This window comes from Cyphellophora europaea (assembly GCF_000365145.1).
Source record: "Cyphellophora europaea CBS 101466 unplaced genomic scaffold supercont1.6, whole genome shotgun sequence".
In the NCBI taxonomy this organism is placed as follows: Eukaryota; Fungi; Ascomycota; class Eurotiomycetes; order Chaetothyriales; family Cyphellophoraceae; genus Cyphellophora; species Cyphellophora europaea.
Window position 1 is genome coordinate 1,839,160 of NW_008481812.1, and position 15,746 is coordinate 1,854,905.

The 15,746-nt window shown below is 54.3% G+C and overlaps 5 protein-coding genes across 5 annotated transcripts; 3 read left to right on the plus strand and 2 right to left on the minus strand.

The window, feature by feature from the left end:
* Nucleotides 1-632: 632 nt before the first annotated feature.
* Nucleotides 633-2,718, minus strand: HMPREF1541_06922 (uncharacterized protein; the record flags this gene model as incomplete). Its single annotated transcript, XM_008721248.1, has 2 exons — nucleotides 633-1,509; nucleotides 1,553-2,718. 2 exons carry the CDS (start codon nucleotides 2,716-2,718, stop codon nucleotides 633-635), a joined length of 2,043 nt encoding a protein of 680 aa, XP_008719470.1.
* A 1,829-nt stretch (nucleotides 2,719-4,547) lies between these two features.
* On the plus strand, nucleotides 4,548-5,656 carry HMPREF1541_06923 (uncharacterized protein; the record flags this gene model as incomplete). The annotated part of the gene is made up of 4 exons (XM_008721249.1): nucleotides 4,548-4,652; nucleotides 4,705-4,984; nucleotides 5,032-5,483; nucleotides 5,531-5,656. 4 exons carry the CDS (start codon nucleotides 4,548-4,550, stop codon nucleotides 5,654-5,656), a joined length of 963 nt encoding a protein of 320 aa, XP_008719471.1.
* Nucleotides 5,657-6,402: 746 nt separating this feature from the next.
* On the plus strand, nucleotides 6,403-8,019 carry HMPREF1541_06924 (uncharacterized protein; the record flags this gene model as incomplete). Its single annotated transcript, XM_008721250.1, has 2 exons — nucleotides 6,403-6,800; nucleotides 6,849-8,019. 2 exons carry the CDS (start codon nucleotides 6,403-6,405, stop codon nucleotides 8,017-8,019), a joined length of 1,569 nt encoding a protein of 522 aa, XP_008719472.1.
* Nucleotides 8,020-8,573: 554 nt separating this feature from the next.
* Nucleotides 8,574-11,108, minus strand: HMPREF1541_06925 (uncharacterized protein; the record flags this gene model as incomplete). Its single annotated transcript, XM_008721251.1, has 3 exons — nucleotides 8,574-8,651; nucleotides 8,721-9,265; nucleotides 9,302-11,108. The coding sequence occupies 3 exons, from the start codon at nucleotides 11,106-11,108 to the stop codon at nucleotides 8,574-8,576; spliced, it is 2,430 nt and encodes an 809-aa protein (XP_008719473.1).
* Nucleotides 11,109-11,470: 362 nt separating this feature from the next.
* Nucleotides 11,471-15,247, plus strand: HMPREF1541_06926 (uncharacterized protein; the record flags this gene model as incomplete). The annotated part of the gene is made up of 1 exon (XM_008721252.1): nucleotides 11,471-15,247. One exon carries the CDS (start codon nucleotides 11,471-11,473, stop codon nucleotides 15,245-15,247), a length of 3,777 nt encoding a protein of 1,258 aa, XP_008719474.1.
* Nucleotides 15,248-15,746: the final 499 nt, after the last annotated feature.

Here is a 15,746-nt window from a genome sequence, read left to right on the forward strand (position 1 = left end):
AAGCCTCAATTCATCAACATCGTGGTCAATCATCATTCTTCCACACCAAGAAATACTTTTTCCCCTCTGTACCACTCTCGAAACTATGGCTCTCAACCTCACACGACACACGTACACACACGCCGTCGAATCCCACTCTTGCCCGCGTTTCCTTGCGTTTCGTTTCCCCCCATCCTAGGTTCCCTTCTCTTTCTTCACCATCTCTCTCGATCCTCGAAATCAATCACTTATTTGGGTATATCCCCAAAGCCTGCTAATCGTACAATAAATTCTTCTTCTTCTTCTTTCTTCTTCTCCTCACTTCCCCGTTGTCTTGGAAAAAACGCCATTCTGAAAAAACTCCAACGCTGTGATGGATTGTGTGGACTGTGATAGCTCAATCTTCTTCTCCCACTTTCGTATTCAAAGTCGTCGTTATCCAATGCATGCCATATCGTTGATGTGGGAGAATATCTGTGGTTTGATAGAATAAGATGGCTCCCTCTTTCTTCCTTTCTTGTTCCCGGTGACCTTGATATGATGAAACACACACCAGGTTCCTTCTTCTTGAACTGCTGCACTGAACCGAGGGCTTTGCATAATCATTCATAAAGAGAGTTCTGTCGTACATGACGCTAGAGCTTAGTTGCGTCTCACATCCTGATTGGGCTCAGGCCGGTCACTTCCGGCAGCTTGTCAGGGGCTGGGATCCTTTGAGGCTCGGGCGTTGTGACCACTCGCGGCACGCTGGGAGCACTGTTGGCGGGTGTGTGGTTACTCGTGCCAGAGGTCTTTCGCACTTCCGTATGCGAGAGGCTTCTAGGTTTGTGTTTCTTCGAGTTGGACTTGCGAAGACCCGTTGGCTTCATGGTGTCCCGATGGTTGGACGCGGCTGACTGCGGGAGATCTGACAACTGCTGGCTTTGTGGAGCGTGGGATGGCTGATGCTGGCTGCTGTCGCTGGAGCTCACTCCTCGATCATCGACTGCGAGGTCCTCGCTCTCGTTGATTGAGCCCTCGCGCTCGTAGCGATACTCGTCGGCGAGATATTCCTTCTCTGTCCAGCAACCTTGCCAGCAAGATTTCCATTCGTTGACCAAGAATTGAAAGCAGAACGCGTCAATTTTCAGACAAGGTTGGAAGCAGATGCATAGATTCCGGTAGTCCATCTTATTCTTGTCCGAGAAGCTGGTCAGCAGACTCAAATGACAGGTAATGGCGAATAAGAGATAGTAGTTGAACGGTGGCAACTTGGATAGCTCGTCCTTGAACAGTTGAGGTACTTCGGTAGCCCCCTGACACTCTTGTGCTACCCTGTTCTGAATTGCCTTCGGTAGAATCTCGTCTGGTAACTCTCTCAGCCAGGACTTGAACATGGATCCAATAGTGTTGATGTCGTGCAGATCAGGTTCCTCAAAAAGGTTGATGTCGTACTCGGTGTCGAATCGCCTTTGCCAGTACTTGACTTCTTTTCCAGAGCCTGGGATCCGATAGAGGCCTTCTTCTTCGCAACCGTTCATATTGAGATAGCTGGAAACGTTAGCACGCTCATACGAGGGGTGGATATACTCACTCTATGCATCTCCATGGCAAAGCTGGCATCCAAAATTCCGTCTTGTCCTTGGAAAGCTCAAGCCGCCTTGCTATTCTCGTACGCCGCGTTTGTTTCACCAATGGCAAGTTGATGTTGCGCATAACATGATCTTCGGGAGGCGGAGCATCTCGCTCCACGCTGCTCCCACTCCTTGTGATCTTGCCGAACCAGCCCTTGCCAGCCTTGCCCAGTCGATCGCCTACGCCTTTACCGGTCTGTTGGATGTTGGAAAGTAAGTTTCCACCGCTTTGAAATGACTGAGACAGGGGCATGTGTTGTGTCTGCCTATGGTCTTTTCTGGGCTGCTTGAATTCCTCGTGCAAAGTGCGATCAGCAGACCGATTACGTGGTGTATTGCCATCGGACCCGCCAAATGCTCGGGCTCGATGGTCTGACTTCAAGGGCGCAGTTTTTGGGGGAGGTTCTGCGGATTGACTTGGGGCACTGTTGGTCTCGACATTGAGAGGAGGAGGGGGAGCCGCCCTTTGCTTAGCATTCTCTTCGCCTCGTAGGGTCTTTGTTCTCGTCAACATCCCCCCCAGCTTTGATTTGCCTCTCTTGCCAGCCTGGCCGGGTCCCTGAGTCAACTCCTGTGTATTATTGCTCATGACCGATTCGCGGAGCGAGGGCGCAGTCTGTGCCTGGCTCGTAGGCATATTGTATCGAGGGAGTTCTGGCGTAGAGCCCTGTCGACGTACCGAGTGGAGCGATCGATCTTTTGAGCTTGCTCTACTACGAGCGCTGAGCTTTTCTGCGGAGTCTGGTAGGCTTGTCTCGGACGCATGAAGTTTGTGGGAGGATTTTGAGGCCATCAAATTCGAGAAGAAGGATTTTGAAGGTTCCCTTCCGTGCTTCAGGGTCGCTTGAGCGCTGGTTGGAGAGGGCGGTAGATCAGGCATGGCAGTGATTCGCGGTGAAGTGTGGCCATTGCTCTCGGTCTTTATCTCGGGGTTTGATGGCCCATTCACCTGGTGCATGATGGACGGAACATCGGAGGATGGAACTCGAGGAGAGCTAGGGGCTGAACGAGGAGTTCGTGAGCCAGTAGAGTAAGGGCTCAAGCCGGGTATGCCTTCGTCAAGCTCACTGACATTCCGTATGGAGGCAGTCAGATTGAGGTTCGGCAGATCCGTGGCTTTAGGCATCTCCTATGTGTCATCGACCAGGAGGTCTGCGCGTAGCCGTGGGTACTGTTGCTCGCTCAGGCACAGACCCGCACTGACACTGGGTCGAGAGCACCCTTTGTTTTTTTCCCGGCAGCGGAATGTTGGTTCTGTGCGACCACTTGCAACGACAACAGCGGTACTATAAAGGGCGGCTGTGATTTAATCTTGTGCGGGCAGGGATGGGTAGGTTCGGCCGGCAGTGGTTAGCCGCAGTCGGGGCTATGGTACAGACACAGATCTGGCAGCTTGCGCAGCTTCTATTCGAGCAGAGATAGGCGGGACTCGGACGACGTGAAAGTTGTTGTGGAGGATGTATTTGCAGGCTGGTGTCCGAGGATGGCGTCGAGTCTTTCGGACTGGGTTTGTTCCTTTTTCTCGAAGGGATGATCAAGATGGGCCGTTGCGAAATGCGCAGGCAGGAGTTCTGGCGATCGATTCAAATGTCATATCATTACGGGGACAACAGGTCATTATCGGTGCGCAGAACAGGCGAGGATGGCGTGAGGGACGATTCGGCGAAGGGGTGCGACGGTTGCTAGTGCCCGCTCTGATTTTAGTCTGGCACGAAGGTGTGTGCAGAAGCCTAAGGGACTATCAGAGCGTAAAGGGAGGTAATTGATGGGATCTGCAATGCAAGACCGCGGTAAGCTTTAATTGGCAAGATGCAGGTCAACGGCAATGTCGAAGTGCGAGGTAGCGGTGTGCAGGCGCCGTGATACGTGAAGCTGAGATGTCTCCTCCCCGCTATCCAAGGCGGGCGGTCGACGGGTGCCCGAAACACAGAGAAGGTGGGCAGTAGACAGCGGATTGTGGGTGAGGAAATTGGCCTTTGTTGGCGTGTCGCAGGACGTTGGCGCAACCGGGTGAGCAGAAACACAAGTTGAGGAGGCGGAGAGTGGGTCATGCGCAGGGGTACGAGGAGGAAGAAGGCACGGGTGGGATCAGTTCTATCCAAGAATCCAAGGATCAAGGGGTATGGGGGCCGGCAGCGGCGTGGCGTCAGGCCTCTGGCCGGCCTCGTGCTTCAAGACGATGCGTGGCAGCACGAGCGTTCAGCATAGGTTTGAGTACGTCTGCCGAAAACGCAGCATGTTTTGTCTGAGATACGAGAAATGAATGTAGTATCTGGTGGGTAATACCTGCCACGGCCACAGCTAGGATTGTCAGGTCCATGTCGTTCAGATCCGAGTCCACGCAGCATGCCTTGTCTAGGCCGGGCTTAGGAGGTGCAGTAGGCCTGCGTAGTATGCAGACATAGTGAGTACAAATACATATGATTCTGTCGGCGCGAGAGTTATACTTGAGTCCAGGGGTCTCGCTACGCTGCACATTCAGGGTTTAATGCCCGTTGAACTCCCCTGTAAATGTTGCCACTGGGAAGATTTGTGCATTACGCCAAATTTTCCACGGATGGCTGATTCTGCTGTCTGGTTTCTAAGTGAGCGACCACGATATTGCTATTCCTGCGCCCGCAAGCCAAGACTGCTGTCTGACTCGGGGCAGTCTGTGGCCGGGTGCGATGCAAGTGTTTCAGGGGAGGCGTAAATCGATCAGTCGAAGCGTGATGTGCATGCCAAGCAACAGGGGCACAGGGGCGCCATGCGGGTTCGTTGTCCCTGACCTTTCGGGTTTTTTGGGCTTCAGCCTGTCGCCATCTTCGTATTCCGACGATATCAAGTCGCCACCTCCCAGCATACCGTGGAATGCAATTCGCTATCTGGATACCAGAGAGCAGCTCATAGCAAAATCTCCAACTACCGAGCCAGACATTGTTGTGCGGCAGCTTCCGACGATCCCCGGCTATCGACATGTCGCTCGTGTCAGGACCCGGTAGGGGAGGCGGTCAGATGCTGCCGAACGAGCTAACGCTTGTGATCGATAAGCACGTGAGCTACATCGAGACTCTCGATACTGTGCGTGACATGTAGTTGTTGCTACAAAATGGTTGGTTGACATCTGGCGCAGCGGCGAGATGAACTTGAATATTGGCTGACCGAGCACTTGCGTCTCAATGGCGTCTACTGGGGCTTAATTGCTTTGTGCTTACTTGGCCATCCAGACGTCCTGCCTCGAGACAAGACCATTGAGTTCGTATTGGCGTGTCAGAATCCTGATGGTGGGTTTGGAGCCGCGCCGAAACACGATTCACACATGCTCTATACCACTAGTGCTGTTCAGATCTTGGCCACTATCGATGCCCTGTCCGAGCTTGATGGTAATGGAGGAAAGGAGAAGGTTGCCAAGTGTGAGCACTATTCGCGAACCCTTGGTCAGCCAATGCTGATCATGCAGATATTGCTGGCCTTCAGGACAAGGACTCGGGCACCTTTGCTGGCGATGTATGGGGCGAGAAGGATACTCGATTCCTTCACTGCGCCTTCATCGCGCTCTCAATACTGGACTTGATGGACTTGGTGGACGTCGATGGGGCTGTTGATCACATCCACCAGTGTGCGAACCTAGACGGCGCATATGGCACATCTCCCGGAGCAGAGTCTCACTCTGGACAAGTCTTCACGTGTGTCGGTGCGCTGTCTATCGCTAGAAGGCTTGACTTGGTGGACATCGACCGTCTCGGAGCCTGGCTAAGTGAACGGCAGTTGCCTAACGGTGGACTCAATGGTCGTCCTGAAAAGCTGGAAGATGTCTGCTATAGCTGGTGGGTGGTGAGTAGTCTAGCCATGATCAAGCGGCTGCACTGGATAGATGGGGATAAGCTCAGCAACTTCATCCTCAAGTGCCAGGTATGTGTGTTCCCACCCCGTTCGATCAGGCTGTTGACGACTAATAGGATACCGATCATGGAGGAATGTCCGATCGACCGGGAGACATGGTCGATGTATTCCACACTGTCTTCGGTGTCGCTGGCTTAAGCCTTCTGGGCTATCCGGGTCTCGTTGAGGTCGATCCTGTGTAGTGAGAATTGTCCCCCATCCATCTCGACTTTGCACTGACGCAAGCTAGCTGTATGCCCATACCAGTCACCGAGGCGCTGCCATACAATGTACGGCATGCTAGATAGTCATATCGTGGGCGACAGAGGAACTCCTCTTGTGATCTAATAACCCTCTTGATGCATCAACTGAGAGATGGGATACAAGACAAGAGAAAATTGACATTGCGATCACCTATGACTGCTTCATAACTCCGCATGCCTGCGGTGACAGGACTCATAGATCGCAAGACATTCGGTCCATGGTGCACGCAGGTAAATGGTGATCAAGCATAATGCTATGGTGAGTGCAAAGTGAGTGAAAGGTGAGGAGGGTGAGGCGAGGTTCGTTGATATTAGGGCGATTCCGATCTTACCATTGGCCGCTGGGAAAGAAGGCACGATGTTCGCCACCTTCCCAGTGACGCCTTGAATCAACTTCACTTTCTGTCCGTCGTTCCTCCCTCTTGTGATTTTGGACACTGACACGGCCACTGATCGTGAGCTCCATCAGCGCTTGCCATCTCCTTTCATCTTATGCATCTCCCATCGTTTCTCATCCACAAATTTGCCCGTTCCTCCCCAGATCCTCCTTACCTCTTGCTCCGTCAGCACTTGCACCTTAACGGTGCTGTGCCTACCACGTTGCCAGGTCATTTTTCAGCAGTCGTGCTGCGAGACCTCACCAAAGTCTGTCCTGTCGTTCTTACGTTCCATCACACGCGGCAACCATGACGTCCATGCTCAACTGCAGCATTTGTCCACAACGACCTTCCTTTACCGACGTCTCCCACCTTCTCACTCATGTCAGCTCCAAGGCTCACCTGGCTCAGCTGCATAAGCTGCAAGTCAAGAGCCATCAAGAGCTTCAAGCTGCCTACGACTTGAGTGCCTACAACCAATGGTATCAAGAGCATGGCTTGGCTCAACTTCTGTCCGAACGCATGCAGCAAAAAGAGCTCAAGCAAGCCTCCAAACGAAATGGTGCAGGAAAGAAGCGTGCCATAAAGCAAGAGCGTGGTTCAGCCGATCCTCCAGTCCAACGTCGTACGACCGGCCGGGGAAGAGGGCGTGGCCGAGCCAACAAGACCAGCGGAGATGCTGATGTTGACAACGGAAACGGCTATAGGTAAGTTCAGCAGCTTAGAAGTTGCAGCATGACTGACTGTACCACCAGCAATGTCCAAACTGGAGTTTACCCTCTCACGCCTCTTAGACAAACCTCATCTATGCAAAGTTCACCGCCTTTCAACGACACCTACCCGACGGAAATCGACCCAGCTCTCATTGCGACGCCTGCTAATGCCAGCAACAAGCTGAAAGGGAAGATTTGGCCCGGCATGGACCTGTTCGATGCTGCGACTCCAGACGAAGCTCGTCGACGAAACCAAAGGAAGGATGCATCAGTCGTCAAGAGAATGGAACGTCTCTCTCGCATGGTCATACCCAATGAAGTCACATTTTCGGCCGAATGGTCTTTCAGGAAGAGTCGCCACATCGACGATCTCGACGATGCTAGCAGCCTGATCGAGGGCGAGTCACCACTCATGTTTAAGCCCAAACCGAAGCCACGTCTCAAGAAGAAGCCTGTACACCGGGCTTTCACCAACGCTACTCGCACGTCCAAGAGGAAAGCTTCACCTACACCGAAGCGTAGACGCTGGGCTGCAGCAGCTACTCCTAAGCCTGCCCTGGCCGATGCTCCAATGCCCGTGCATGCTACCCGCTATCCGGGTTTGTACTCGCCCTCCGAGGACGAGGACGATTTCAAGATTGCTGTTGGCAGCATTCCGCCAAAGAAGCGACGTGCCAAGTTCGCCATCTTCGAGGGCAGCCCGGCCATTGCACTGGACTCTACTCAGCTCGTGTCCTTGACCCAATCATACAATGCCCCAGCCCCTCGCCTCACATACCAAAAAGCCCCATGGCTGCAGCCTCAGAACCAAAATCCACTCTTCATGGATGCCCACTACAACCCGCACAGAGCTAGCTCCACGCAGGATCCCCTGCAAGACATCGGGCTTGGCAAGGAAAACTACCCGCCTGCACAGGATCACGGACGGCAATCTGACAATCCATTGCAATGGCAAGCGACTCCGTTCGACGGTCAGCCCGATGCTCACGTGTTCGACTCCCCATTCGGTCCCTTTGCTGGGGTTTTTGGGATGGCGAGCTTGCCTGACCCCTGTGGATATACCAGGAACCCTCTCGCCGAGGCCTCCGCGCACTTCGGCAAGGATCAGGATGACGATGCCGTCAAGCAAAATTTCGGGTCTGTCGGTGACCGTGGTCATAGCGTTGGCCCGCAGCACCGACAACAATCCATGCGCGCCGGTAGTCGAGCTTGATTCGGAGCATTCAGAGCATCACGACAGCTTACATTCTTTCATTTCACATTGAGTCGACGAACCTCCGGAGGACTGCTGTGTGCGTGGGTATGATATTGATGAGCAGACTTACAGGATGTCATTCGCTGAAATTCTTTGTTGTCAAAATGGTCTTCAGCAAGTAGGGCAAGTTGAACATGGTATATGAGGCGTTCGAAGCAAGCACAGTTATGAAACAGGCGGTATTGTAGGGAACACAAGCCGATAGCACCACTGTACCGTGTAGCGACGGGAAGCGAGACATAATGTATCTAGCATTGCTAATCTTTTGGCTTCATGCGCGGCTCCCGTGGTAACCCCCCATCTCGTCCGCTTCTCTACTTGAACATGCGTCTACTACTATAGTCTTCCTTCAAGTTCAACTAGCGCCATACTCTGAGCAATTAAACAGGCAGACTGACCCCCGACGCCGAGCATAATCCATCAGCAGCATGAACAGAAACGTCAAGTTGCCCAACAACCAGGCGACCAAGACACCAATGCGAAGATGAGTACGAACACGAATCCTGCGCCATTCAAGCCATATCGTCATCATCGCTATCTCCGGCCTCGACCCACACCAGCCGTGTCCCATTGTTGGCTCGCTGCCAGACCTGCAGAATGTGTGTTAGCATTACCCAAAACGAGATAAAATTGAGGAACAGGAAAGGGAAGAAACTCACGTCCAAAAGCTCATACTCCTCCACCACACGCTCAAACTCCTCCTCCTTGAACCCCTTCCCCAGCACCAGCTCCCTCACGCGCTTGAAGTCCATCTCGCCCCTGCTTGCGCCACCCCGGCCCACGGCGGCTGCGCCGCTCTCGCGCATGCCCCGAATGACCTCGTAGATGCGGCTGCTGACGCTCATGTCGGCGCGACCATTGCGGCCGTCGGCGTACAGGCTCGCCTTGCTGACGTCGATGAGACGCAGGGCTTCGTCGACGTCTTCGTTGACGACCTCGGCGGCGAAGCGTAGCCGGGCCAGCGCTTGCGCCAGGCGGAGCACGCCGAGCAGCGTACGCGGCGAGATGTGCGTGAATTGGCGCTTGGAGTTTTCGTCGCGCTTCTGCTGCTGCCGCAGGCGCACGTACGCGCCGGTGAGGTACTGGGAGACTGAGGCTGGGATTGTGGGGCGGTGCGTGCGCGCCAAAGCGATGTATTGCCGCACTTCGTGGGGCGAGAAGGTTGGGCCGTTGGTGGCGTCGCCGTTGGTCTGGGAAGTGGGGGCTGTAGCGCCGTTCGTAGAGGCTGTGGGATCGGCACTGTTGGTCATGTGCACATGGCAAACGTGCTGTGCGAGTTCTTCGTCGGATTCGCGCGAGGGCGTGTCGAGGATGAGGAAAAGGATATCGAATCGGGACAAGAGCGCTGCTGGCAGATTGATATTCTCGACGGGTGATATGCGGGGATTGTAGCGGCCATACAGCGGGTTGGCGGCCGCAAGAATTGAGGTGCGAGCATTCAGAGTGGTAGTGATACCAGCTTTGCTGATGGAGATAGTTTGTTGCTCCATGACTTCGTGAATAGCCGTGCGGTCCCCGTCGTCCATCTTGTCGAATTCATCAATGCAGCAAATGCCATTGTCGGCCAGAACGAGGGCACCACCTTCCAGGACCATCTCATCGGTGACGGGATCACGCATCACAGCTGCAGTGAGACCGACGCCCGAGGATCCTCGACCTGTCGTGTAAACGCCGCGAGGGGCTACTTTCGTGATGTACTTGAGGAGTTGGGATTTGGCAACACCTGGATCTCCCATTAGGCAGACGTTGATATCACCACGGATGCGCATGCCGTCGCCCATGGTTTTGGTGACACCGCCGATGAGCAGTAGCAGGAGGGCTTTCTTAACATCAAGGTGTCCGTAAATCTCAGGCGCAATGGACCGTGCAAGGTACTCGTAGAGATGACCTGTGGCTTTGTATGACTCAATGCGGCGGATCACACGAGGGTCGAGCTTGAGATCCTGGTATGCCTTCTTGTGTTGCGTAATATGCTGGGCTTCGAGATAGGTATCTGTGAGGAGACCGGCACGAATGGCACGAAAGCCGGTGTAGGGCGTAGGAAGGAAGATCCCTGCAACATCCACTACGTCGCCGGGGTTTACCACACGTGTCAGGGAACCGTGTGCGTGGATGGTTAGGGTTCGAGGAATGTGGCCGACCGGCACCTGGTCTGCCATCTCTTGTATCTTGATCTCCTGGAACGGAAGGAACTTCGATGCCCGAGTTGAAGGGAACAGCTGGCCTTTTGTCTGATTTCGTTCGCATTCTTCAGAAGGGCAGACCTGCATGGGCGTGAATTGCTTCGTAGTGATGGGCTGAAAGATTTCGGAGCCGCAACTATCGCAAGTGTAAGCCTGGATGCGGAGAGCCGGCTTGACATCTGATACTCGCGTCGTGATGCCGCGAACTGTGATGAGATGACCAAGATGCTCACCTCGCACCTGACGCACTGCCAGAGTCTTGTCTTTCTCGCCAGCCGGCGTAAGGGGCCTGAAATTGAGAGTGTATCGGCGCGTCAGCTCGGGAGGAAATGTAGAGATAGGTATCGCCGCCTCGGCTTCATTTTGCGCTGCTTGTGATAGAGTGTCGTTTCGCTTCTGCCGCTGGGACATGATCACATCCAAAACGTCGTCTTTGAAGGAAATATCCTTGCTAGGTTTGGGGATGATCTTGTCAACCGCATCGGAAAAGATGTCCACGTAGTGCTTTGTATTGTTCAGCACTGAGTCTACCAGCTTGAGGTTCGAATCCGCGTCTAATGAATCCTCGAACTCCTTTAGATCGTCCAGGTCTATGAGGATGTTCTGGCGGTCGCGGTCCGCTACCTCCTGCAGCATCTCGATGTATTTTCGCTTCGTGCCTTGTGAGCGTCCGTTTGGTGTCGCGCCATTGGCGACATCGTCCATAAAGTCGTACTCGTCATCACCGTTCAGGTTAAGGTCATTGATGGCTTCGGCGGCTTCGTCTGAAGCGGTCTGTGTGGTTTCGAACTTCTCCAGGAACGACTTGAAGGCATCTAGCTGTGCTTCATAGTCGACGGGAGCTTTGTACTGGAGAAGCGCCATCTTTGCGACGTTGTTGCGGTGGGAGGACTGGGAGGGGAGTGGTTGCGAGAATTGTTCGACCCAGCGAGGGGAAGTTCGCGTCAACGCGTTTCGCGTCAAAGTGCCAAGCTCTTGATGGGTCTAGCCTTGGCGTTTGCACGGAAGTTTTGTTCTGCCGACTCCGACGAGCCGAGGTCGGGAACGTGAAGCTGCTCGAGGGAACGCTCATCAAACGACTACATTCAACACTCTTCTTCAGCCTCGTTTGATAAGTGTGCGGTTACCCATCCTCTCGCAGAGTCTATCACTATCTGGACTTTTCTTGTACAATGCGCTAGTACGACTGATCGTAAACTTTCCTTACATTCTCTATCGCAACAACGATGGCACCAGCAGCGCGTGCAGAGGTCGCCTTCGTGGCACTTCAGAACTGCTTGGTCAATCTGCCACCAAACCTCATTGCACTCATAGACGCGTCAAATATCCCGGCTCAGAACGTTATCATTGAGATTCAATATCAGTCGCAGACGTTATCATCCGGATCGGTGTCAAGTGGAGGGACAGGCTTTCAACGATCAGTCTACACAGGGTGGACAGGATATGCCAGTCGAACGCGGCCAGCATCTGTGGTAAATGCTGATCGGCGTGGTGCGAAAGAGCTCGACGTGCCCATGATCGAAATTGACAGCACCTTCGGCAGCAAGCTGGGCTTAAGTGAAGGCAGGAAAGTTGGGCTCCTGGTTCACCTGGATCCACCATTGGCTCATACTGTCAACATTGAGCCACTTACACCAGCTGATTGGGAAGTTATTGAGCTACATGCCAATTTCTTGGAATTGAATCTACTCTCTCAGATTCGGGCTTTACCAAACCCAGCCTTTGCTAGTAAAGCAGCGCCTTCGATTGAGACCAATCACCCACTGACATTGCATCTCTCACCGACACATACGGCTAATATCAAAGTGACCTCTCTTGTGCCGCCACAACCAACTACCGTCCCGTTTGCCAAGATCGCTCCTGATGCCGAAGTAGTGGTTGCTCCAAAGACACGGCCAGGCTCGAGCAGGAATCAGCGAGGTGAGGCTCGCAGCGTGACCAGTCGGCGTAGCGGGAAAAGTGGTGCAAGCGCGGCGCATAGCTCTGGCGGCCGTCGTTCGTCAAGCTACAAGAACGCTCTCTTTCTCCGGGCGGTTGATCGAGCGGTCGCAGATGCATTCTTCAAGCATGACAGTGGCAATATTTCGGGTCTAAAGCTCTGGCTGCCGCGTGAGCATGCCGACTCAGAAGCCATGAAAGGGGCTAAGCATGCTAGCATCTCCATCGTCAGGCCAAACGGCTTGAGAGCGGAGCTTGAGAAGTCACAAATGGAGCGGTTGAAGGAAGAAGAATCCAGCGACGTTGGAAGACCAGCAACACGAATTGTTGCGGAGGTACTGCTCTGGAATGGCGCGGTCGACAGCCATCATGTCGGAATCTCATCCATGCTTTCCACTATGCTTGGTATCAACGAAGCGGTTGGCAATATCGTCAGAATCGAACCTGCTTTCCGGCCTCTACATCCTTCCTCGGTGCAGTCCCTGCAACTGTTTCCATTTGCGAGCGAAGGATCGCAAAAACGGGATGAGTTGAGGTTTGGGGGTGACTCAAAAGCCGCCAAAGCAGCAACACTTGACAAAATGCGCATCGCCCACGACAGCAATGAGGGTTTGCTTTCTGGACCAATTACGGATGGCATGGTACTTCCTCCCTCGGGAGATCCGAGCTCACTAATGCACTTTCCGGGAGGTGTGCTCCGCATTGAACAAAAGGGGCAGCCCGAAGGTGATTCGGGTAGCTCACTGATATGGGCGCTAGGTAAAGAGCAGAAAGGTATTGCAGAGGTTCGCTCTGAAGTGCCGAGGCCGTTGGAGTTGGGCATCATCTTTCCGACTTTTGCTCAGGAACTGCGACACAAGGGCACAGAATTGATCGGCGCTGAGCCGGTGCTAAAGCAGAGCATGTCTAACCTCACACTGTGCTCATCTGTGCTGCTCACTGGCTCGATTGGCTCTGGTAAGACTTCAATTGCGTGCTCCATTGCACATCAACTCCGAGAAGATTTCTTGTTCAATGTGACCTACTTCTCTTGTCAGAAGCTCGTGACCGATGAGACACGAGTATCGACCATTCGGGATACGCTCAGAAGACTTTTCATGTCGGCATCCTGGTGCGCACGCCTGGGTGGGCAGTCGGTTGTGGTTCTCGACGACCTAGACAAGATCTGCCCAGCCGAGACCGAGATGCAGACGCTCAGCAATGACAACGAGCGAAGTCGGCAGATCGCCGAAGTGCTTTGCTCAATATTAAGGCAATACTGCACCTTCCAGTCAGGAGTCACGCTTCTGGCCACTGCACAGTCGAAAGACAGTATTCACAGCCTAATCATAAGCGGCCATGTCGTGGGAGACATTATCAGCATTAAAGCCCCAACAAAAGAGATCCGACGTGATGTGTTGTATAAGCTTCTGGCTGAAGAAACACGACACGTCAATGGCGTAAATGGCGGGCATTCTCGCAGCACAAGCAACTCGCAAAACATGTCTGAGCATTCGTGGATGGATCCCTCGAATCCCTCGAGTCGTCCTAACTCCGCAACCGGTTCAGACCGAGACGGTTTTCGCGTATCTCCACACCTCGATTTACTGGACATTGCTGGAAATACAGATGGCTACATGCCCGCGGATCTCGTCCTCCTCGTGAGTCGAGCTCGTGATGCGTGTCTCACACGTTCGATTCTGACCGAATCCGACAATGCTGGAAACGACCTCACTCTTACGAAGACCGATTTCGATGCTGCGCTCAAGAATTTCACGCCCACATCTCTACGTAACGTTACGCTAACGACCTCCTCGACCACCTTCGCTTCCATTGGCGGCCTACAAACAACGCGAAAGACCCTTCTTGAGACACTGATGTACCCTACCAAATATGCTCCGATCTTTGCAAAATCACCACTTCGTCTACGATCCGGCCTGCTGCTCTACGGCTACCCGGGCTGCGGTAAGACTCTGCTCGCGTCAGCAGTGGCGGGCGAGTGCAACCTGAACTTCATCAGCGTCAAAGGGCCCGAGATCCTTAACAAGTACATTGGCGCGTCCGAAAAGTCCGTCCGCGACCTCTTCGAGCGCGCCCAGGCAGCCAAGCCATGCGTCCTGTTCTTCGACGAATTCGATTCCATCGCGCCGAAGCGCGGCCACGACAGCACCGGCGTCACAGACAGAGTGGTAAATCAGATGCTGACGCAGATGGACGGCGCCGAGGGCCTGGACGGCGTGTACGTGCTAGCCGCGACATCGCGCCCCGACCTGATCGACCCAGCGCTCCTGCGACCCGGCCGTCTCGACAAGTCCCTCCTGTGCGACATGCCAGACATGGACGACCGCCTCGACATCCTCAAGGCCGTCACGAAACAGCTGCGCCTGAAACCCGAGGTCGAGAATCGGCTACTGACCGTCGCGGAGCGCACCGCCGGCTTCACGGGCGCGGACCTCCAGGCCCTCGCGTACAACGCGCACCTCGAAGCCATCCACGACCTCCTCGGCGACAAGACGAGCGGCAGCAGCGGCAGCGGCAGCGGCAGTGGCCACCAACACAGTAAAGGCGGCACGATGACGAACGGCACCCACAGCCAGCGCAAGGGCTCTGCCTCCTCGCGCAAAGGCTCTGCCTCCGGCGGCGTCAAGCGCCACGACGTCAGCCAATTCCTCTTCGACCCGTCACTGGACGCCGAGGCGCGCAAAGGCGGCGGCGGCGCCCGACTTGGTGGTGCTGGCAATAAGGCGCTCAAGCTGGACTCGCACGCCAGCATCGCGGCGAAGCTTGAGGAGCTGAAGTTGCTGCGGAAGCGGGAGCGTGCGGCCATGAGGGGGGACTATAGCTTTAACCACCAACAGCAGCAGGGGATGCAGAGGGAGAGGGGGGCGGGCGAAGAGAAGGATGACGAGGTGGTCATTGAGTGGCGGCATGTGGAGAGGAGTTTGGCGGCGACGAGGAGCAGTATTAGTCGGGATGAGGTGAGGCGGTTGGAGGCCATTTATCGGGAGTTTGTGGTGGGGAGGAAGGGGGATATGCCTGGCGGGGAGCCGAGTATGGAGATTGGGGGGAGGAGTAGTTTGATGTAGGTCACACAAGTCTAGACGCTTTGTGGAGTGGTTGCTGGGTGGTCAGAGTGTTGGTGTAGGGAAATGAAGATATGTTTGTTGAAGAGTGGTTGGCTTTACGCAACCGTTTTGCCATTGTGGCCTCGCTCGTCTTGTAGCTGGGCCGAGCACTAGCTCCGTATCTTTGTCCCGTGCATTTATATCCCCCTACGATTTAGAGCAAGCCAACGCCCTGCAACGCCAGCGCCCCCCCTGCGCACATCACTGACATCTAAGCAACGAATGTATCCATCGCGGCTGTCAACAATATTCCATCTCCCTCCACAACCTAGGGTCCAGGTTCCATGTCACAGTGCTACGTACCCAAGCTCAGCAAGGGTACTTACACTTGTGGCAGAAGGTGCCGGGGACAACCCAAGTCTGTTGGTTTCTGAGCCTGCAGCGCGGACAAAGGACACCACGGGTCGACATGTTGGCTGATTTTTGGTTGAAGAGAGTTGAATGTGTCCACAAAGGGTTG